At 44.1% G+C, this 18,533-nt stretch overlaps 8 protein-coding genes across 8 annotated transcripts; 2 read left to right on the forward strand and 6 right to left on the reverse strand.

Moving 5' to 3' along the window:
* Positions 1-82: 82 nt before the first annotated feature.
* Positions 83-1,943, reverse strand: K450DRAFT_245466 (uncharacterized protein). The gene is made up of 6 exons (XM_051589755.1): positions 1,900-1,943; positions 1,699-1,819; positions 1,495-1,631; positions 1,276-1,426; positions 764-1,194; positions 83-693 (listed from the first exon to the last, which is right to left on the reverse strand). Exons 1-6 carry the CDS (start codon positions 1,930-1,932, stop codon positions 163-165), a joined length of 1,404 nt encoding a protein of 467 aa, XP_051443780.1. The 5' UTR covers positions 1,933-1,943; the 3' UTR covers positions 83-162.
* A 1,648-nt stretch (positions 1,944-3,591) lies between these two features.
* On the forward strand, positions 3,592-5,568 carry K450DRAFT_245467 (uncharacterized protein). The gene has a single exon (XM_051589756.1). It carries the CDS (start codon positions 3,806-3,808, stop codon positions 5,354-5,356), a length of 1,551 nt encoding a protein of 516 aa, XP_051443781.1. The 5' UTR covers positions 3,592-3,805; the 3' UTR covers positions 5,357-5,568.
* On the reverse strand, positions 5,431-7,140 carry K450DRAFT_245472 (uncharacterized protein). Its single transcript, XM_051589757.1, has 5 exons — positions 7,017-7,140; positions 6,820-6,953; positions 6,603-6,756; positions 6,121-6,536; positions 5,431-6,026 (listed from the first exon to the last, which is right to left on the reverse strand). The coding sequence occupies exons 1-5, from the start codon at positions 7,036-7,038 to the stop codon at positions 5,505-5,507; spliced, it is 1,248 nt and encodes a 415-aa protein (XP_051443782.1). The 5' UTR covers positions 7,039-7,140; the 3' UTR covers positions 5,431-5,504.
* Positions 7,141-7,454: 314 nt separating this feature from the next.
* K450DRAFT_281450 (uncharacterized protein) lies at positions 7,455-8,421 on the forward strand. The gene is made up of 3 exons (XM_051593397.1): positions 7,455-7,970; positions 8,041-8,158; positions 8,221-8,421. The coding sequence occupies exons 1-3, from the start codon at positions 7,871-7,873 to the stop codon at positions 8,321-8,323; spliced, it is 321 nt and encodes a 106-aa protein (XP_051443783.1). The 5' UTR covers positions 7,455-7,870; the 3' UTR covers positions 8,324-8,421.
* Positions 8,422-9,078: 657 nt separating this feature from the next.
* K450DRAFT_245479 (uncharacterized protein) lies at positions 9,079-9,756 on the reverse strand. Its single transcript, XM_051589758.1, has 3 exons — positions 9,492-9,756; positions 9,303-9,420; positions 9,079-9,231 (listed from the first exon to the last, which is right to left on the reverse strand). The coding sequence occupies exons 1-3, from the start codon at positions 9,589-9,591 to the stop codon at positions 9,129-9,131; spliced, it is 321 nt and encodes a 106-aa protein (XP_051443784.1). The 5' UTR covers positions 9,592-9,756; the 3' UTR covers positions 9,079-9,128.
* A 114-nt stretch (positions 9,757-9,870) lies between these two features.
* K450DRAFT_245485 (uncharacterized protein) lies at positions 9,871-11,358 on the reverse strand. Its single transcript, XM_051589759.1, has one exon. The coding sequence runs from the start codon at positions 11,042-11,044 to the stop codon at positions 9,965-9,967; it is 1,080 nt and encodes a 359-aa protein (XP_051443785.1). The 5' UTR covers positions 11,045-11,358; the 3' UTR covers positions 9,871-9,964.
* On the reverse strand, positions 10,925-13,638 carry K450DRAFT_245488 (uncharacterized protein). The gene is made up of 8 exons (XM_051589760.1): positions 13,308-13,638; positions 13,072-13,221; positions 12,740-13,008; positions 12,466-12,671; positions 12,324-12,399; positions 12,027-12,255; positions 11,422-11,964; positions 10,925-11,358 (listed from the first exon to the last, which is right to left on the reverse strand). The coding sequence occupies exons 1-8, from the start codon at positions 13,521-13,523 to the stop codon at positions 11,149-11,151; spliced, it is 1,899 nt and encodes a 632-aa protein (XP_051443786.1). The 5' UTR covers positions 13,524-13,638; the 3' UTR covers positions 10,925-11,148.
* A 329-nt stretch (positions 13,639-13,967) lies between these two features.
* On the reverse strand, positions 13,968-16,888 carry K450DRAFT_245494 (uncharacterized protein). Its single transcript, XM_051589761.1, has 8 exons — positions 16,694-16,888; positions 16,486-16,619; positions 16,139-16,411; positions 15,905-16,067; positions 15,602-15,829; positions 15,150-15,439; positions 14,802-15,080; positions 13,968-14,732 (listed from the first exon to the last, which is right to left on the reverse strand). Exons 1-8 carry the CDS (start codon positions 16,806-16,808, stop codon positions 14,115-14,117), a joined length of 2,100 nt encoding a protein of 699 aa, XP_051443787.1. The 5' UTR covers positions 16,809-16,888; the 3' UTR covers positions 13,968-14,114.
* Between the last annotated feature and the right edge of the window lie 1,645 nt (positions 16,889-18,533).

An 18,533-nucleotide genomic window follows, 5' to 3' on the forward strand; every position in this document is an offset into this window, starting at 1 on the left:
CGTCCAGGACGACTTTTTTCATTCAATTGATTCGGGTTTGGGGAAATTTAAGCATTTTCCCAAAATGTATGACATGAAGCTCCTTTTCCTTTTAAAAAAAATAGTAGTTGAATTTATTTCATTATTCATGACACCGTCTACGGTGAATACAGTTTGTATCATCTAAAAGAATCGGAAGATAGAGTCCGGGCCGCGCGAAGCTTTGAATCTAGCGTAGCGCTTGCACAGCACCCATAAGATAATAAGACCAATGGACCAGGTGATAAAGAATTGCCATCCATTCATAGCCAGTGTACCCTTGGGACTCTTAAGATCAGGGAAAAGCATGCCGATGAGTCCGGCGGATCCAAAGTAAAGGTAGAAATGAAGGACGTAGAAGAACAGAGCGGATCGACCAAAGTCAAGGAGAGGACCATTAGTAATGATGGCACTCACATACTTGTTGGCATCAGGTCCAGTGGGGACCAAGAAGAAAGCGGTAAGCAAGAGATGATTAACAGTGAGGAAAAGGGCGGTGTAGGCAAGATCCGGAGGATACTTGATGGTATTAAAGAAGGTAATCCAGTTTGTAAGGAAAGGGTTTCCAGCGGCAGTTGCTACACCTGATTCTCCAACTAAGAATGGGTTGATGTTGCCGAATCCACCAATAAAACGAATTATCAAGAAGAATATGAACCATCCCAGTGCAAAAAGCTTTTTGAATATGATATTAGGAAACGTATATCGCACTACAAAGTGATATTAAAAGTGGTGATACACTTACCGTGTTGAACTTTGCATTCTGACGATTATCACGCTTATCTCGGATCATAAGTAAGCCAAAGCCAACACCATAGAGTGTCAGTCCAAGCCAATTGACAGCAGGGTATAGGGATATGAAAAAGCTAGCCAATCCAGGAAGATACACAAAGTATCTCCACCAGCCGTAACCTTCAATGACACCATCCTTCGCCGAGACTGCGGGCACAATAAACAAATTCAAGATCATGAAAGCCGCTGCTAATTCAAAAATGATAAGGATACGAATATCATTGGCACGTTTGTCGGCTTTGGATGTGGCATCAATGTTGATTTCATCGCGACGACTCAATGAACGCTTGATGAGAGAGTAAAGGTGGTTGGATGCGATGAGAATTACAGCAGAGGAGAAAAAGTTGACACCTAGAGCATGTAACACAGTGGTTGCAAAATGAACTTTGAAAAATAAAAAAGGGAACACCAGGGTTAGATTAACGTATAATGGGAAAAATCTCATGGTCGATGACCGGGACATACTTTGATCGTTGCCAAAACTTTTTCCCATTCCCCAGGACTGGAATAGATTGATCAATACAAGGACCGAGCCACGTACAAAGAAATGCCAAAGCAATTTGCCGTCACTCCATTCCAATGCCTTTCGAGAGCGAACAAAGTACGTCACACCTATCTATCCCGTCGACGAAAGGTTAACATTTACTATTCTCGATGAAAATACTGATGTTGATTAACACCTACTCCCATCAGCATGGCAAATCCAGGAGCGCAGGGATGTGTCATGAGTCGTAGGATGAACTGCCAGGCTTCGTCGTAGGAAGGTAGTTCGTACCAACACTCGTGTGGGCCGTACCAAGTTGTGAAGGCGGCTTTTGCGTCTGTGGAAAGATTGGTGTGAGTCAAGGCTACGCATCGAGCTTTCTGGATTCATCTACAAATACTAACGATCGATGGACTGCAATACCATCAACAGGCCACGAAGCAAGTCCAAGGCGACAACTCGCTGCGGTCGAACAGCCGGTAGTGAATCTCCAATCCTGACAGCAACCGCATCGTAGTTGGTAGGCTGTTAAGTGAACAACATCAACGTTTTAGTGGGACTTTATTTGGTGCGATGGAATGAATCCAATGGTGCTAACTGACTACCTTTTGCGACGACAACAGCCTTGTAGTATCCATTTGTCAAGAAGGGAGGAACAACCGATAAAATTTTCAAATTCCGTGAATTTATAATATTGCGTTTGAGTGCGTAGGCTTAGGTCATCCGGAGGACATTTATCCGGAGACAGTTTCACACTGTTCATTGGGCCGACGGATGACAAACACCTCTCATACTGCATGGACAGACACGGCTGTGCACTATGAATTCGTAGCAATTAGATAGACAATGCTTTTTTATAAGCATCTGTCTCACGGACCGTATTATAGATAGGATGCAGATTAAAGTTAGAAATGGCTTATCTATACAATTCACAAAGCTTGTTTAGGGTATGCTACAGTGATAGGCACGTATGCTCTCATGGTTGAAAGACCATCCTAGAACCGTCAATTCGAGCATTCTTAAAATTTAGACTACTATAAAGAAGCATCAAGCTAGCGCGGGATAGAACGACATATGCCGATGAGCAGGAAGATGATTGACCGACCAAGGTAGTGCGTATTAATGTGTATATAGGGACAGGACTAAAAAGAAATTGCACCCTGTGAATAATAAACACTGAATAATAAACGCTAAAATTGGGCTGATTGGGACCAATCGTGCAGAATTGTCAAAGTGTATGGAGCGTTCACTTAAGTTTACCATTACAGCTAATTAGTAACATCAATATATGAACGAGAACGCGCCATCGTCCGGTTCCATGATAAAGACCTTCCATTTACCCACCCACACAGAAAGTACCGGTTGAGGATTAGCATGTTCTGCGTTCAATGTAAAAAAATTATATTAGAGACGCGTTCTTCGAATCAATATTCCATTGATCCCTTAGACTTCGACGGGATAAAGAATTTGTTCGAGTCAGTTAGGTAAAAGTTTCCATAAATGGCAAATTACTAGAGATGACAAATTGGAAAGAAGCATTGTAGAATTTGGGATGAACATCTTATTGAAATATCAGACAAATACTAAAGTCTTTGCGATAACTTTTTTTTTTCAAATAAATACACCCAAAATATATTGTATCAACGGGTTTGAGCATTGCAGATCATTTCAACCAAACAAAGCATTCGTTTACCGTTTCTGTTTTCTAACATGCCGCGAACTTTTCCCCTGGGAAACGTGGATAGTAACAGAGTAAAATAACCATTCTTTGTCTGTCCCATTTATACTGAGCTAGGAAATAAACTCTTGAGGAGCGTTCGGCGCACCGGAAATCTGCGCCGAACCGGAAATGCGATGGTTTTGAGTTTACAACTGTAATTGATTATACCAAATTGTAACGCTCGACTCTGCGCTCCATAATGTAAGTCTTATTGGTCTTGACTTCGATAGCGAAAAAAATGCACGTCATGCTACTATCCAGCAATGCGTTTTAGCTACTGTTTTACTAACAAAAAATCAAAGTATTGTATAAAAAGCGTTTCATTAGCCTCACAACATACAATACGTGTGTTCATGAGGCATACAAGTATCTGTCGTTAAGTAGATATGCCATACCACAGGATGTATTTCGGAAGTAATGAGAAGCCAGGCTGATCTGGGATCACGGTCGAGCTCAAATATGTGATCTCCGCCCGGCGCATAAAAGCAGAATTTGAACACCGAAAAGTATAGCATCGAAGATATAAATGAAACGTTATTTTTGCCATATTTGTATCTGATGAACTGGACCATTCAATCACATTTTTATTGATCGTATAATAGATGAGGTAAATTACTTTGGAAACACATATATATAATACAGTTCTCTGCGCTTCCAGCACATCAACACCTCTTTCAAGCACACAAGCTACTGTAGAGCTACTAGAGATAGATCTACCAAAGACAGAACAAGACACAAATGCGCCAGATCAAGACATAGAAAACCCTGAAGGCATTTTGCATCAGGGACAGATGGACACTAGCCATCTACCTAAACGAATTCTAATTCCTTTATGTCTCTCTCTGTGTCTTTGCCTTTTCATGGCCTCTCTGGATCAGACTATTGTTACCGTAGCATTACCCCGCATCGCATCAGACTTTAATGCTCTCGCAGACATCTCGTGGGTTGGATCAGCGTTTCTCATCACATCAACGGCGTTTCAAGGCTTATATGGCAAATGCTCAACCATCTTTGGTTATAAAATCATGATTCTCTTTGCCATGTTTTTCTTCCTTGTGGGTAGTTTGATTTGCGCATTGTCAACCGGTATTGTTATGCTCATTATCGGTAGAGCCATTGCAGGTATTGGAGGTGCCGGTATGCAATCTATGTGTCAAATTATCATAGCTGTGGTTTGCCCTATTCAAGATAGAAGTCTATACCAAGGTATCCTTGGAGCCGCTTATATGGTTGGCACTACCATTGGACCTCTTATCGGAGGAGCATTCACCGATCATCTTAACTGGCGCTGGGCTTTTTATATCAATCTTCCAATTGGTGCTGTGGCTGCTATTGCCGTCACTTCTGTGCTTCGCCATCAACCGGCACCAGACACAACATGGAAAGAAAGATTTGCTCGCATCGACTATCTAGGTACTCTTCTACTTCTAGGATGGGTTGTTGCCTTTTTGCTTCCTCTTTCATGGGGTGGCAGCACCTATCCCTGGAATTCGGCCGTTATCATAAGTCTCTTTTGTGTTTTCGGCATCCTATTTGTCGTCTTCGTCCTTGTACAGTGGAAGTACTCTAAGGAACCTCTCATGCCAGCTCACATCTTTACCGTCCACCGCAATCCTCCGTTGATTTTTGCAGCAAGTATCTTATCTGGAATGTGCATCTTGGGGATAATGTACTATGTACCCATTTTATTCCAAGAAGGAATGGGCAACTCTGCAACTATAGCTGGTGTCAAGTTTATTCCCTTCATGGTAACTATTATCATTTCCAGCGTCACTGCTGGTGTGGTAATTAATGTTTTCTTGGTATACCGTCCCGTCATATGTTTGGGAGGTGTATTAGCAACTACTGGTGCCGGATTGATGACTCTTTGGACTCGTGATTCCAACGTTGGCACACAGATTGGATTTCTGATTGTCTGTGGATTTGGTTTGGGTTGGTTCCTACAAGGTATCATTATCAGCGCTCAAGCTGCCAGTCGCAAGGAAGATCTACCGGTAACTACAGGACTGATCAGTTTCTGCCGTTCCCTCGGAGGAGCCATCGGCGTTACTGTTTTTGGCACAGTGTTCAACAATGCATTGCTCAAGACGCTTCCCGAGGATGTACCAGATGTTAGCGAAACTATCGTGGCTGCAGCATTGGTTCAAAACCAATCCATCTTGTCAACCCTCTCAGATGCAACTAAAAATGCTATTGCCGATGCGAATGTTGATGCTTTACGTTACGTATTTTATGCAATCATTGCATTGATGGGAGCTTCTACTCTATTGGGATTTGCCACCGGTCATGTCCAGCTTACTAAAGAGGAACTCGAACTCATACAAGAAACTGAAGAAGCGTAAAATAAGAATGCCCTAATGGCAGTAACTCTTACATCAATCACCCATAATTTAATTATATATTTAATATACAATGTACTCTTCTCAAGCCTAACTTTACAGACGGGTGTAGAACTGTGATTTTTTGTGTATAGAAGCACTGTTTTGTTGGTCAAAAAAATCGGAAAATAGAGTCGGGTTGTTGCCTCTCTTTGAAACGAGCATATAACCTGCACATCCACCATAACAAGCACAGCAAAGCAAGCCATACTAGAAGAAATTGCCAAAGATTCAAGTCCAGATGGTCATTTGGATTTTTGAGGTTGGGAAAGAAGTAGCCTAGTGCATCGGCTGAATTGGAAAACACAAGAAAATGGGTGACGTAAAAGAAGAGAGCCGACCGTCCAAAATCCATTAACGGGCCATCCAGCAGCGATGCCATATAGAACTTAGTGGTATTGACCTCGGTCGGCAGGAGGAAGAAGACCGAAAGGTACATATGATTGATGGCCAGAAAGAGCGAAGAAAACGCGAGGTCCGGGGGATACTTTATGGTATTGAAGAAGGCATTCCAACTTGAAAGAAACGGATAACTTTTGGAAGTGTCTGTTCCAACAAGCGATGGATTGATGTTTCCAAATCCCCCTACAGCTCGAACCAACGGAAACAGCATGACCCAGCCTCCTGAAAGCACCTTTATCACAATGAAACGGTCATGGTAAATAGATTTTGTCACTGTTATCCTTTCAGGCTGGTTCAATTGCATTTCTGTCATGACACCAACTTACCATATTCCACTTTGCATACCCCGAATTACTCCTTTTCCACTTAATCATAATAAGTCCTAATGCGCAGCCGTATATCGTCATACCAAGCCAAGTTAGAGAAGGATACATGGAAAAAAAGAATTGTGATGTGCCAGGGAGATACATCAAATATCGCCACCAGCCGTAGCCTGGCACAATGCCCTCAGGCACAGGCAGGGGAACTACCAGCAAGTTAAAAACCATGAACACAAACGCCAAGCTGAGTATTATAGAAACCTGGATCACGTTGGCTTGATTTGCGATCTTTGTATCGGAGGTATCGTACCGGCCAAGGCGGCGAACCAAGTACATATAAAGATGCAAGGACCAGAGCAGGACAGCAGTGGAGCAAATATAATTGATTCCAAGTGCATGCAGCACAGTCAATCGGAATAGCCCTTTGAATAGGAATCTAGTTTGTATGGTATTGAGATGTCTGTACCCTTTTCCTTTCTACAACATACCATGAGTTTCATCGCCTGAAGATATGTCTCGCCGCCATGTTTGCCAAATATTGATAGCAACCAAAATGGAACCTCTCACGAACGAGTGATAAAGTATACGACCATCGCTCCATCCCAGAGCCTTCCTGGAGCGAACAAAATAGACAAGACCTATCTGATGTGGCGGGTAATATCAGTTGCAGGCGAAAATTTGTACTACGACGGCGTTTTTACTCACACCCATCAGCATAGCAAACCCAGGAGCGCAAGGGTGGGATACAATGCGCAAAAGCAATGTGGTTGTATTGTACTTCGGAAGTGTGTACCATGATTCGAATTCACGGTCTAATGGTGTGAAGAACAGTCTACCATCTATTCATGGAATATTTAGAGCAAAGTCCTTGGTGAAAACCGGCAAATCGAAACGCAGCTTACGATCAATTGATTGAAGTATCATCAAGAGTCCACGTAATAAATCAAAGGCAACAACTCTCTGCTGTCGGGGAATGCGATCGGTATCGCTGGCTGTAAAGGTTACTGCTGTAGCTGCATAGCTTGCCTGCAGTGGAAAGGCGGACTCAGTAAGAGCTGAGTATTGACAGTGAAAGATAATTATAGTTACTCTTGGCTGTGTCAATAGTGTGGTTCTTTCCATACGTAAACCTTCGCCTCAGGAATAGTTCTGGTGAAAAGGTCATGAATACAAAGTGTGTACGCAGTTCTGGAATGGAAAGGGCAAAAGTTGGACTGCTGTTGATGACTGAACGGAGCTTAAAACATGATAAACCGCCCTGCACTAAAGATGATGCAGAATGAACCAGCTCGCACACAGTTTGTAAGGGTTACTTGCTGAAGGATGCCAGGCGTTTGCTACACTGCAAGAAACTCTAAGGACTTAGTATTCTGGTCTAACCGTAGGAAGTGGGATCTCTCCGTTACGCGTTAAATAGACGAGATACTTCAATGATTGACGCTGGGAGCAGAAGCAGTACACCTTTCAGCACTGATAATAGCTGCATTTATGATGTACTCTACATGACTATTCCACGCCATTTTCGCCGTGTTATGGAGTTTCAGTCTTTTCTATTTCCCTATCTCATTGACCGTTTACGTCACCCCGTAATGTAAAAAGGCAAAATGGCCCGTACTGCAATAAAGGGGTAAAGATGCCAAGGTGGCTCAGCGGGCAGGGCTAGGGCAAGTTTAAATTAACTCCGACTTCAGGCAACTATAAATTTTACCTTCATAGCCAACACTTCAGCAACACATACTCTCTCACACATCTAAACATGGGTTTTCTCGATAACTTCCAAGGACATCATCAAGAAGTTGCTAATGCTGGCCACGAACACAAAGGTCACTTGTCTCACGAATTGATTGCTGGTGCCGGTAAGTGTAGCCAAACCCCGCTCGCATCTCAAGGAACAGTCTAGAAACTTATCCGTCACTCTTACTTTAGCTTCCTTCGCTGCCGTCAAGGCCTGGGAAGACAAGAACAAACGCGATGGTAAGCCTGCTAACCATGCCTTGGCAAAGCAATTGCTCGCTGGTTTTGCTGGCGCTGAGATCGACAAGCTGTAAGTTCAAGGAGAAAAGATGACCAAGGGGTTCAAACAGTCTGAATTAACTATTTGTGTAGTATTGAAACCAAGGGACTAAACCACCTAGATCGCGAGAAGGCTAAGCGTCACGCTCAAGAGAATGTTGAGAAGTACTACGAACATGAGCATGAACGTAGATAAATACCCCCCACTGGAAGCACGTTTGTGCTGCCCTCTATATCGGTTCTAGTTCATTATATCTGTTATAAACTTCATATCATTAAATCCCACTTCATGTGAATTGTGTGACCGACTGTTAACGAAATACCCGTGGTGAACTTACACTTTACTTAGAGAGACGTTATTGGCCTGTCAACAGAGTAGCGCCTTTTCGTGTCTAGCCTCTCATCCATACCGGTTTTCGCGGTATGTATGGAACCAGGTCATTAAATAAAACGAGCTAAAAGAAGCGTTGAAGTGGTGGCTGACCAGACATATGCTCCGCTAAGGTACCCACATTGAGTTTATTTGCCCCAAGCACAAGGAATACATTGGTATGTATGCCAGGCAGGCTATATCATGGAATTCCTGGATCGTCCAACATTGGCAGTGGATGAACCATGTGCCCCCTGGCAGCCATTTGAATGGAATATAAACGCCAAGTCGCTTTTTTTGTCCAACGCGGATGTGCACCTCTTGAGAAAAAATTGCGTTTTCCCTACTGCAATACTATAGAATGTCTCAAAATAATAAAAAGATCGTAAAACCTTGTTTTGACGCCATTTTTGGTTTCCTTTACGCATAACATCAAGTCCCGACGGGCTCAGAGCGACAGCATGTGTAAATACTCGTCGCCCATTTATTGGACGGTCGGTCGGTCGCGAAAATTCACATAACCTCTCCTGAGCCGCAAGTGTATTTGAAAATTATATGCAATTTATTTATCAGTAGGAACGCACTTGGACTGTGTCAGCCATTATAAAACTGTGCGGCTAGAGAGTGGTATTTATCTACGCTCATACTCTTGTTCATAGTATCTCTCAACGTTGTCCTTAGCATGACGCTTGGCCTTCTCGCGGTCAACGAAGTCCAAACCTCTGGTCTCAACACTGTGTACAGATATACAAGTTAGCTCATGTTAAACGGCGTGGTATGCTTTTTAGTACCCCTGATTACTTACAGCTTGTCGATTTCGGCACCAGCGAAACCAGCGAGCAACTCCTTGGCAAAGCTGTGGCTAACAGTCTTACCCTCACGTCTTTGGTGGTCTTCCCAAGCCTTGACAGCCTCGAAGGAAGCTAAAGGGAGAAAAGGACAGGTCAGCTTCTAGATGATTGCTGAGAAGGGTTATAGCGATGACGACACTTACCAGCTCCAGCAATCAATTCGTGAGACAACTTTCCCTTGTGCTCCTCAGGAGTGTTGTTGAATTCTTCGTGATGTTCTTGGAAAGCGTCAAAGAAACCCATGTTGTTGTTGTTATGTAGTAAAGAAGAGTGAGGGTGGTCTCGTTTACTTGTAAATTTATACTTTTCCAGCCATGCGGCGGAGTGGAATTAGACTCACGTCCGCTCAAAGCCAGCCACCTTGGCAACTTTACTTCTTTTTGAAAACCCAGCCTCATTTGCGGGTTTTTTTTTTCCTGGGTTCTCATTTCTACTTTTAGCAAGCTCAAAGAACCAGGTGTACAGTTTGAGAGAACAGGTTTATATTAAACTTAAAGGAAAAACAAGAAGGGTCGCTGAAGCTGGAGGGCAGAGGGGGTTGGTATTTCTTTTTTTTTTTTCAACTTTACGTTACTTTTCTAGTTGGGTTCATTTCCCACTTATTTGGGGGCCCCAATTACCAGTCGCCACTAAACATGTGGGCATCAGGTCCGCCAGCTCTGCGTTCATGAGCTGAAGAACTTGAGCTGTTGGAAGACGCCGTATTGGGTTCTTCCTGTTCCATGACTGTGGCCATAGCTGCTCCACTACCAGAGCTAGGTCGCCGAGACATAGCTTCTCCACCACTAGTGCCTATTTTAGGGCTACCACTCGTTGATGCAAAATGACTATTGGGTCCGACCAATAGCCGTTGTCTTGGCGAATCCTTGCCACCACTGTATAGACTTCCTTGATAAGGGTTATTGTACACGCCAGAGTCGAACGTCCCAGTTTCATTGCCGAGTTCGCTCATCTTAAATACTAGAGAGTCATCGTCATCCAAAAGACTCCCACTTCGCGTTCCACTAGCCAATGCATGACCACTGTTTTCCGGACGGTTTCGTTGAGATGATTCATTAGCGTCCTCATTCAAACTAGAATAACTCGTAGGCTGTAAATCTGGTCGAGGTCCGATAATGGGACTGGATCCTCCAGAACTAGCATGGCGGTTACTGATGTGTCGAGGAATATTTCGGGGTGGTGATGCACTGGTAGCTAGCCTTTCTAACGTCACCGATTTAGAGGGTCGGTCGATTGTGGAAGGAGGGGATCTAGGCGAGAGGATATCGCGTGATCGAGGAGAAGGAAGTTGCGCATTATCGGGTGGGGATCGTGCTGAACGCGGAGGTAATCGTTTCAAGTCTTTGTGGTGAGGATCAGTGGGATAGCTGGAATAGGCGGCTCTATCAGGCGATGACAAGACATGGGTAGAGGTGGTTGTTTGCGGTGGCGATGAACGGACATTGGTTTGATTTTCATGAGATAGTTGTCGACGGTGTAAGTGAGATGCAATAGTGGGTGCGCTCATGTCACGAGGTATATGGATAGGGCCAACACGTTGCTCTGCATGAAGAGGTGATGGCACTGCGGGTTGATGATATCGACTTTGAGATGACGATGATGAAGTGGGTGATACGCCTGTGTAACTAGGCGACCCATAGTTCCTTCCGCCACCACTTCCTTCAGTTATACCTAACCCCATCATACTAGCAGACATCGATTCTGATAGGTTATCGTGCGATTCTCGCAACGCCTGAAATCGAGAAAGTGCTTTCTATAGGTGGAAGAGGGTGTCAGATGTCAGCGCTATCGTGATCTTTCTCATATTCGTCGTACCTTTGACCTGTACATGGAGCCACTCCCTAATCCACTAGCCATCATACTATTGTCTATACTGTCATCATAGGACAACTCATTGTCCGGTGTGGCCGTTGTACTACCTCTACTGGAAAACATCTTCAACTCCTGCTTGGATTGTACGAACTGCATAAATTCTTCCAGAGCAGAATCGGAATCTTGACCAGATGAGTACTACAGCAGAAATGGTTCAGTACATTGCAATAGTGTAGCTTTTTCTTTCCTATGTGCACTTACAAAATCAACCAGACTATGATCACTGTTACGCGATAAGCGGCGACTCATTCCAGTACCAATGTCACCACGACTGGGGCTCCCTTTGTAACGATCAAAGCTGCTTGAAAACTCCACTTTGCGAGCACTGCTAGAACTACCATCGTCTCCGCCAGTAGACTGATATGAAAAGGGCTTACTGCTTCCAGAAGGATGGCCAATGGGTGACGAATAATATTTTGATTGAGAAATGCCATATTCGGATCCACTTTGTTGAATGGGTGATGACGATAAGGATGGGGATTTGAAAGGGGATATATTAGTTGCCGATGGTTTGCGACCAATGCTTGCCGTCGATGCTTCGGCACCACTGGTTCGTGTGAAGGATAACCGTTCACGATTCACCGGTGAGATGGAGGACATGGATGTCATGCTAGCTTGTCGCTGACGTTGCTGAACGATTTCACGGGGATCAGAATAATCGTCTGCCAACGCTTTTGAACTTGGACTGTCATAGAGTTCCTGATCTTCATGACTAGAAGCAGCGATGGGTGAAGGTAGGCTCCCCTTAAATACTATGTGTTAGACCAAGCCCACAAATTAATTTTTTTTAAGTGATGGAGGCTGACAGGACTCACGGGTTTGAAACCAGTTACGGTATTTTTTGCCTTGGCACTGCCGCCTTCATAAGATGATGCTGAACGAGTTCGTTGCATATCTTGCTCCTGCTGGTATTTCGCCATAGTGGGTGTGAAATAATGCTCATCCATATCAATGAAGCGAGCACTAAGATCCCGTTCCATGTCATCGACTTGAAAGTCACAGTTTGGGCGATATTCGACTTTGAGATTGAAATGTCTATAAAGGAACAAAAAGGTTTGACTTTTGACATTAGGTTAGGCGGGTATATATGCATTCATACTAACCCCAGGGGTGTCATTATATCAGCAAACTCATAGGACTTGGTAGGGCTACGAGCATCGTGCTCGACAATTGAGACATCTATGCAAAGCCAATTATTAGTTTCAGAGCACATGGGTATGAATTGTTAGTGACATTCCAACTTACCAATTCCAATTTCGCCACTTTGCTCGGTATCCACGGACACCATACGATAGCCGAGTCGCAGCTGACTTATGTTTCCATACTTCCGCAAACGGCGATACAAATTATAAGCAGGTAAAAGTCGGACATAAGAATGCAAAGATCGGAAAAAGACAATAGAGCGTTTGTATAAGTTGGGTAGGTCGACTGAATAGTCAGGAATGGGATGGCTGTTGAGGCAGGATAAAAACGAGTGAGTCAGTGTGAAGCAAATCTGACTTGCTTTTCCCCGACTTACTTTAATGTTAAGGTCCAGCTTTCAAGTAAGATTTTATCAACCGTCGTTCTTGAGCCGGAACTCGTAGCACTGGAAGCAAGATCAATACGATTTCGGCGCAAGGTTTCATCCACCACAACAAGGATTTGGTTTTGAGATAATTCGGAAACGTCTAAAAAGATGTCAATTTTCATGGGAGGAGGCTCTTCACCCGAGGGATTGATGGCTTGCGTCCGCCAAAATTTAAGATCCTCCTTCAAGACATCCAAATCCTCTGTGACTAAATTGAACTGCGGAACAATACGATGAGCAATTTGCTTAGCAGGATAAACCAAACAGGAAATCCATCCTACCCATTTGTTTGCTTTTTTACTGGTATTGCTGTCTCTGGTTTGCAAGCCTCTCGAAGATCGGCGTGTGGATTGTCCGCGATTGGCTTGACGTTCTTCTATCTGACCTAATCGTGCCTGCACAATGACTTGGGCAGCTTTGGTATAAAAATTCTAGAGCGATAAGAGAACTCTAAGCTTTAGTAAAAATAGAAAAGCGACTCGTCACAAGGCAAAAGAACAGGGAAAAAAGCCCTCACCTGTATAATATGGTCTAGCTTTGAATTGCGAGGCGGGGTAGTTCCTACCGCCGGTGGGTGCTGAGATTGCATCATTGCTGTGGTCAGGTGCGATGCAGCATAATTTTGTGGGAGTGAGTTTGTTGAATTGGATAGTAATGAGGATGACGATGAGCGTGAAGAGAGCGGCCTGGCGGGAAGTGTAGTCTTGGTTATATTTTTAGGCGCAGGACGCATTCAAATCATAACCAAATTGCAAGACAGGGTCCAGAGATAAGCACCAAGACTTGGTAATCTCTTTGGATTGTAACCGTAAAGTAAAGCAGTTGCTTGAGATAATACGTCCGCATGCCACTATTTCAACTTGGATGATCTCCATCGCGTGACTACCGCTGTGACTTCACACTGTGAGTGATTTCGGTGGCAAAAATTTCCAAGGGTGGTTTTTTTTTAACGACAAAAGGTCCTGGTTATTCTTTTTATTTATCAGCAGGCGATGAGGGGTTTCTTTTTCGCTTTGAAGCAAGCAGATAAGGGGGAATGAGAGCACATGTTTCAATAAGAAAAAGTAGTACTCGAGTGAAATTTTGAACAGAAACAGCGAACTAACGCACGAAATCTACAAGTCTGCAAAGGGGATCATTGGAGAGGCAGGAAACGAGGAGGAACTGCAAATCATTGGGCATTTGAACAGAGTCATTCCAAAGTAAGAAAAAAAAAGGTAAAGAAAAGAGGAGTATAATATATAGACAGCACGAGACGCAATTCGCAGTTTGAAAGGGGTTACAAAGTGTAGAAAAGTGGAAGGTGTTGAGGAACTATCACCATTTACTCGACAGTAACAGACTTGGCCAAGTTACGGGGGAAATCGACATCGACACCGTGCATGACAGCCAAGTGATAAGAGAGAAGCTGAAGAGGAACGATGTTAAGCAGGCCTTGGAGACAGTCAACAGTTTGAGGAACGCGGATGGTCTTGTATTGAGAAGAGATGCCGTTATCGCCAGTGTTGCAGATAATGATGGGCTGACCCTTACGGGCAGTGACTTGTTGCAGAGCACTTTGAACCTTGGGATACAAGGAGTCACGGGTCATAACCAAGATGACAGGCATGTTCTCATCAATCAAAGCAAGAGGACCGTGCTTGAGTTCACCAGCCAAGATACCTTCAGAGTGCATGTAAGAGATTTCCTTGATCTTAAGAGCACCTTCCAAGCAAGTAGCGTTTTGGAAACCACGGCCCATAATCAACAAAGACTTCTCCTTGTAAAGGGTATCAGCAGCAAGTTGTTGGAGCTTGGCATCGTCGGAGAGGACTTCCTTGAGGTGACCAGGCAAGCGGTAAAGACCATCGATGATCTCATTACGACGTTCGTTCATGGAAGTACGATCTTCGCTCAACTGGATAGCCATCATGACCAAAGCAATGTATTGTGAGGTGTAGGCCTATCATGGAAGAATCGGGTTTAGTGGATCAGCAGGAGCAGATAATAGTTATTAAATTTTCTTTCTCACCTTAGTGGAGGCAACTCCGATTTCAGGACCAGCATTAATGTGAACACCACAGTGAGTTTCACGAGAGATGGAAGAACCGACGGTGTTAGTGATACCAACAGCAAGGGCACCACGTTCCAAGCAGTATCGCATAGCGAGGATAGTATCAGCAGTTTCTCCAGATTGTGAGACGAAGACGCAAACGTCGTCACGGAAGATGGGAGTCTTTCTGTCCAAAAAGTCAGAAGCAAGTTCAAGCTGGGCAGGAATTTCGGTCAACTCTTCAAAAATAGCACGTGTCTAATACGGGACCAAATGATTAGGACAAAGTAGAAAGATGAGAAAAAGCACCAAGAATTGAAAACTTACGGCCAAGCAGGAGTGGTATGAGGTACCACAGGCAATGAAAATGATACGTCTGCAACGACGGATGGTAGCAACATAAGCCTTGAGACCACCCAAAGTGACCTTGTGGTTTTGGAAATTGACACGACCACGCATGGTGTTGACAACCGATTCGGGTTGTTCATAAATTTCCTTTTGCATGAAGTGGTCAAAGGAACCCTTCATGATCTCGGCCAACTCGATCTCCAGAGTTTGGATGGAACGAATGGACGATGAGATGCCATCATCACGACGGAGACGGTGAATGTGAAGCTCTGTGGAAAAGATATGATGAGTATTTCACGTTCCTAGTATGATTGGGTCGGGACCCTCCAATGGGTGGCCATCCCTTGTGGTGTGAAGTGGAAAACAAAACCCCTTCCCCTAAGCCTCCTTAAACTTTGTGGCCATCCAGGGAAAATGAAAAACAAAAAGACTCTTACCGCCATTAGCAATGTGTGCGATATCGTCATCTTCGAGGTACAAGACACGCTTGGTGTGCTCAACAATGGCGGCAGCATCAGAAGCAAGGAAGTACTCAATAGGTTGAGGAAGACCATCTTCGCTCAAGAAAGCGCGAGACTGGCTACGTTGAAGCTTGGGATGACCACCATCGGGAGACAAAAAGTTGTTCTCAATGGTTTGGGGTTCGCTGGCGTTGCTGACTGTAAAAAAAAACAGGGGGGGATTAGAACCTACTTTGAAAAAAGCGGGAGAGCAAAGCAACATGAAATACTTACTGCCTTCACCGCTTTCGGCAGCGTTACCGAATTCAACATCGACAAAGTCAACCTTGAGCTTCTTAGCGGTCTTGACACCAACCAAGAGAGGAGAACCACGACGGGTGGCAACGACTTCGTTAGGGAAGTGCTTGCTCTTGAAGATGAAAGCATATGAACCTTCCTATATACGAGACAAGGGTTAGTGGACAGAAGGGGCAAAACGGAGGGTAAGATCATCAAACAACAACGTACCAACTCCTTGATGACAGCCTTGACAAGAGCGGTGAAGGTCAAGTTACCGTTGGTCTTCTCTCTGTCATAGATGTACTTGGTGAGCTTAGCAACGCACTCAGTATCGGTTTCGGTCTCGAACACATAGCCGTTCTTCTCCAAGACAGTCTTGAGTTCTTTATAGTTAGTGATGATACCGTTGTGAACGATGACAAACTCGTTGGTGGGATCAGATCGGTGAGGATGGGAGTTGATGGGTGAAGGTTGACCGTGAGTAGCCCAACGGGTATGTGCCTATGAAGCGAAAATAGAATGTCAGATGTCCACTCACACACAGCCTTCCATGGATATACCGTGTTGGTCCTTACCATAGAGCAGTGGCTGATGAAGGTCTTGTGGAAGTCAAGCTTTTGCTCATCAATCAACTTGCGGAGAGCAGCAACCTTTCCGACTTGCTTAACAATCATGACCTCATCCTCAGAGTCACCATCGACGGCCACACCTTACGTTACGAATCACCAAATCAGGTCAGTTACCCAAACTTTGCCCCAGCCCTAACTACGTATGATAACTTACCAGCAGAGTCATAACCTCTGTATTCCAGACGGGACAAACCTTGAGTCAAAGTGTCGAAGATGAAGCGACGGTCACGTTCGATGAGGTAGTTAAGATAGCCAAAGATACCGCACATTGTTTAGATGCTAGAGAGGGAAGGAAATGGGGAGGGAAAAGAACACAGCGTTTGACACGACTTGGGCCATTTTATAGCCAACGAGTTCCCTCCGTCTTTTTTTTGCCAGTCAAGACCTAATTTTAGGTCTTCCGCGGCAGTTCGTGCGCTAACTCTCAGCCTCTCAGCTTGCACGCCGGATATTTTCAAGCCCCACTAAATTTGTTACTAAAAAATCCCAATCGGCAAAATTAAAATCGGCTATAAGGTTCAATAATATTTATAATTCTGACACGGCAAGTCGACCCATTCAAAACCGCAAGAGAAACCAAATCAAATCAAATATCTTATTGATAACATCAACTGGTAATCAGTATGATCGTATGAAATTAAGAGAGCGCGCACGCCTCCCCGCTCGTGAGCCGCGGAACGAAGCCACTTGGGTAGGAAGCAGTGAGCTTTGCCAGCGATAATGAGCAAAGTGTCTGCAAACACGTGGAGGTAGGACTTGCTCGATACGCCAATGGGGATCAATGGGTCTGCAGCGTTGAACAAACATGTCCATTCCGTTTTTCAAACATATACCGATGGAAAAAGGTATGAGACTCCAACCTAGGAATCTTTAGACGGGTTGGCGCAAGCAAGGTACCTTTGATCAAATTGCCATTCAAACTCCTAAATTGATACACGTCAATTTTTCATGGCCCCAATCATCCACTTCTACCTCTCAGAGAAAAAGTGTAAAGCAGAAAATCTGATGGTCCCTGTCCACCTGCAGGTGGGGCTGACATTCGGTTTGTTATGCGTTCCAGGGATCAAATGAAACATTAACGTAACGGAAATTGCATCCGAAAACGTTTTTTTTTCATAACAACACAACACATTACTTTTTTTGCAAAGGTGGAATGCTTTCCAAAGTCCGGGTATAGTAATGAAGAAGCTGTCGCTACAGGCAAAAAGACGACAACGAGAGAGCGCTAATTTTAACTCTGTCATCAACCTCCGAACCTCGCAGGATCATTGTCATTTGTCTCGTGCGTACCAGCCCTTGGTGCCTGAACAGCAGTCATGTTCTTCTTATTAGTTTTGTTATCATTCTCTTTTTCTTTATTATGAAGTATGAGTGTCAACTCATATTTTAGACATCGGTGAATGCCTCCTTGGTACTTTCTTGACGTTGTTGATCGACCATGACGGTTACAAATACGAGGCGTAGTATTGTTGTTTTGGGATGGTCCTTGCCAGTGTTGGCCAGGTGAAAGTGAGACCCCATTCATGGATCAAAAGTTCTCCATGTGATTATACTCTCATCGTACTATTGGCTGGCCTTAATAATGAATTGCCACTGCAGTACAAGTTTAACATTCCAACAACAGCTTCACCTCAATGCTATTTTTATCACCGTGGGGTCAACATCTCCCTGTGATTGTATCCCTTATTACGAAATGCACCTCGACGTCGATTAAGATGTTCCAATACCACCACTTCTGTTGGAAAACGTGCACTTGTATTTGCTATTTGATTATGATTCCTTGCCTTTGTGCTTTGCGAGGGGAAGCTGAAGAGTCAAGTTTAGAAGACGATGTGTTTTGCTGTGAAGTGTCTCAATGTACCAGCTGTAACCGTTACTTGTGCAATGATGTAAAAAAATTAAAGGCGGATGAAAGAAATGGTGTTTCATGTAATTTATCACGTCTGGATAGTTTACGTTATTCAGGGTCATCAAGGTAGCATTTTCGGTTTTTT

Source organism: Umbelopsis ramanniana (assembly GCF_025399195.1).
Source record: "Umbelopsis ramanniana AG unplaced genomic scaffold K450scaffold_35, whole genome shotgun sequence".
In the NCBI taxonomy this organism is placed as follows: Eukaryota; Fungi; Mucoromycota; class Umbelopsidomycetes; order Umbelopsidales; family Umbelopsidaceae; genus Umbelopsis; species Umbelopsis ramanniana.

What these genes read in the sequence shown, in the direction of transcription:
- K450DRAFT_281450 (XM_051593397.1), top strand. Translation starts at nt 7,871, where the DNA reads ATGGGTTTTCTCGATAACTTCCAAGGACATCATCAAGAAGTTGCTAAT. An exon ending in CGAATTGATTGCTGGTGCCG is followed by an intron (nt 7,971 to 8,040) that starts GTAAGTGTAGCC and finishes CTCTTACTTTAG; the next exon opens with CTTCCTTCGCTGCCGTCAAG. An exon ending in GGCGCTGAGATCGACAAGCT is followed by an intron (nt 8,159 to 8,220) that starts GTAAGTTCAAGG and finishes CTATTTGTGTAG; the next exon opens with TATTGAAACCAAGGGACTAA.
- K450DRAFT_245466 (XM_051589755.1), bottom strand. Translation starts at nt 1,932, where the DNA reads ATGGATACTACAAGGCTGTTGTCGTCGCAAAAG. An exon ending in GATTTGCCATGCTGATGGGA is followed by an intron (nt 1,427 to 1,494) that starts GTAGGTGTTAAT and finishes TCGACGGGATAG; the next exon opens with ATAGGTGTGACGTACTTTGT. An exon ending in AAGTTTTGGCAACGATCAAA is followed by an intron (nt 1,195 to 1,275) that starts GTATGTCCCGGT and finishes TATTTTTCAAAG; the next exon opens with TTCATTTTGCAACCACTGTG.
- K450DRAFT_245467 (XM_051589756.1), top strand. Translation starts at nt 3,806, where the DNA reads ATGGACACTAGCCATCTACCTAAACGAATTCTAATTCCTTTATGTCTC.
- K450DRAFT_245494 (XM_051589761.1), bottom strand. Translation starts at nt 16,808, where the DNA reads ATGTGCGGTATCTTTGGCTATCTTAACTACCTCATCGAACGTGACCGT. An exon ending in TCATCAGCCACTGCTCTATG is followed by an intron (nt 16,412 to 16,485) that starts GTAAGGACCAAC and finishes TTCGCTTCATAG; the next exon opens with GCACATACCCGTTGGGCTAC. An exon ending in CATTGCTAATGGCGGTAAGA is followed by an intron (nt 15,440 to 15,601) that starts GTCTTTTTGTTT and finishes TCTTTTCCACAG; the next exon opens with AGCTTCACATTCACCGTCTC.
- K450DRAFT_245485 (XM_051589759.1), bottom strand. Translation starts at nt 11,044, where the DNA reads ATGTCTGCTAGTATGATGGGGTTAGGTATAACTGAAGGAAGTGGTGGC.
- K450DRAFT_245488 (XM_051589760.1), bottom strand. Translation starts at nt 13,523, where the DNA reads ATGCGTCCTGCGCCTAAAAATATAACCAAGACTACACTTCCCGCCAGG. An exon ending in AGCTGGACCTTAACATTAAA is followed by an intron (nt 12,672 to 12,739) that starts GTAAGTCGGGGA and finishes CTGCCTCAACAG; the next exon opens with CCATCCCATTCCTGACTATT. An exon ending in GATATAATGACACCCCTGGG is followed by an intron (nt 12,256 to 12,323) that starts GTTAGTATGAAT and finishes GTTCCTTTATAG; the next exon opens with ACATTTCAATCTCAAAGTCG.
- K450DRAFT_245479 (XM_051589758.1), bottom strand. Translation starts at nt 9,591, where the DNA reads ATGGGTTTCTTTGACGCTTTCCAAGAACATCACGAAGAATTCAACAAC. An exon ending in CGAATTGATTGCTGGAGCTG is followed by an intron (nt 9,421 to 9,491) that starts GTAAGTGTCGTC and finishes TTCTCCCTTTAG; the next exon opens with CTTCCTTCGAGGCTGTCAAG. An exon ending in GGTGCCGAAATCGACAAGCT is followed by an intron (nt 9,232 to 9,302) that starts GTAAGTAATCAG and finishes ATCTGTACACAG; the next exon opens with TGTTGAGACCAGAGGTTTGG.
- K450DRAFT_245472 (XM_051589757.1), bottom strand. Translation starts at nt 7,038, where the DNA reads ATGATACTTCAATCAATTGATC. An exon ending in GGTTTGCTATGCTGATGGGT is followed by an intron (nt 6,757 to 6,819) that starts GTGAGTAAAAAC and finishes CCGCCACATCAG; the next exon opens with ATAGGTCTTGTCTATTTTGT. An exon ending in TTCAGGCGATGAAACTCATG is followed by an intron (nt 6,537 to 6,602) that starts GTATGTTGTAGA and finishes TCCTATTCAAAG; the next exon opens with GGCTATTCCGATTGACTGTG.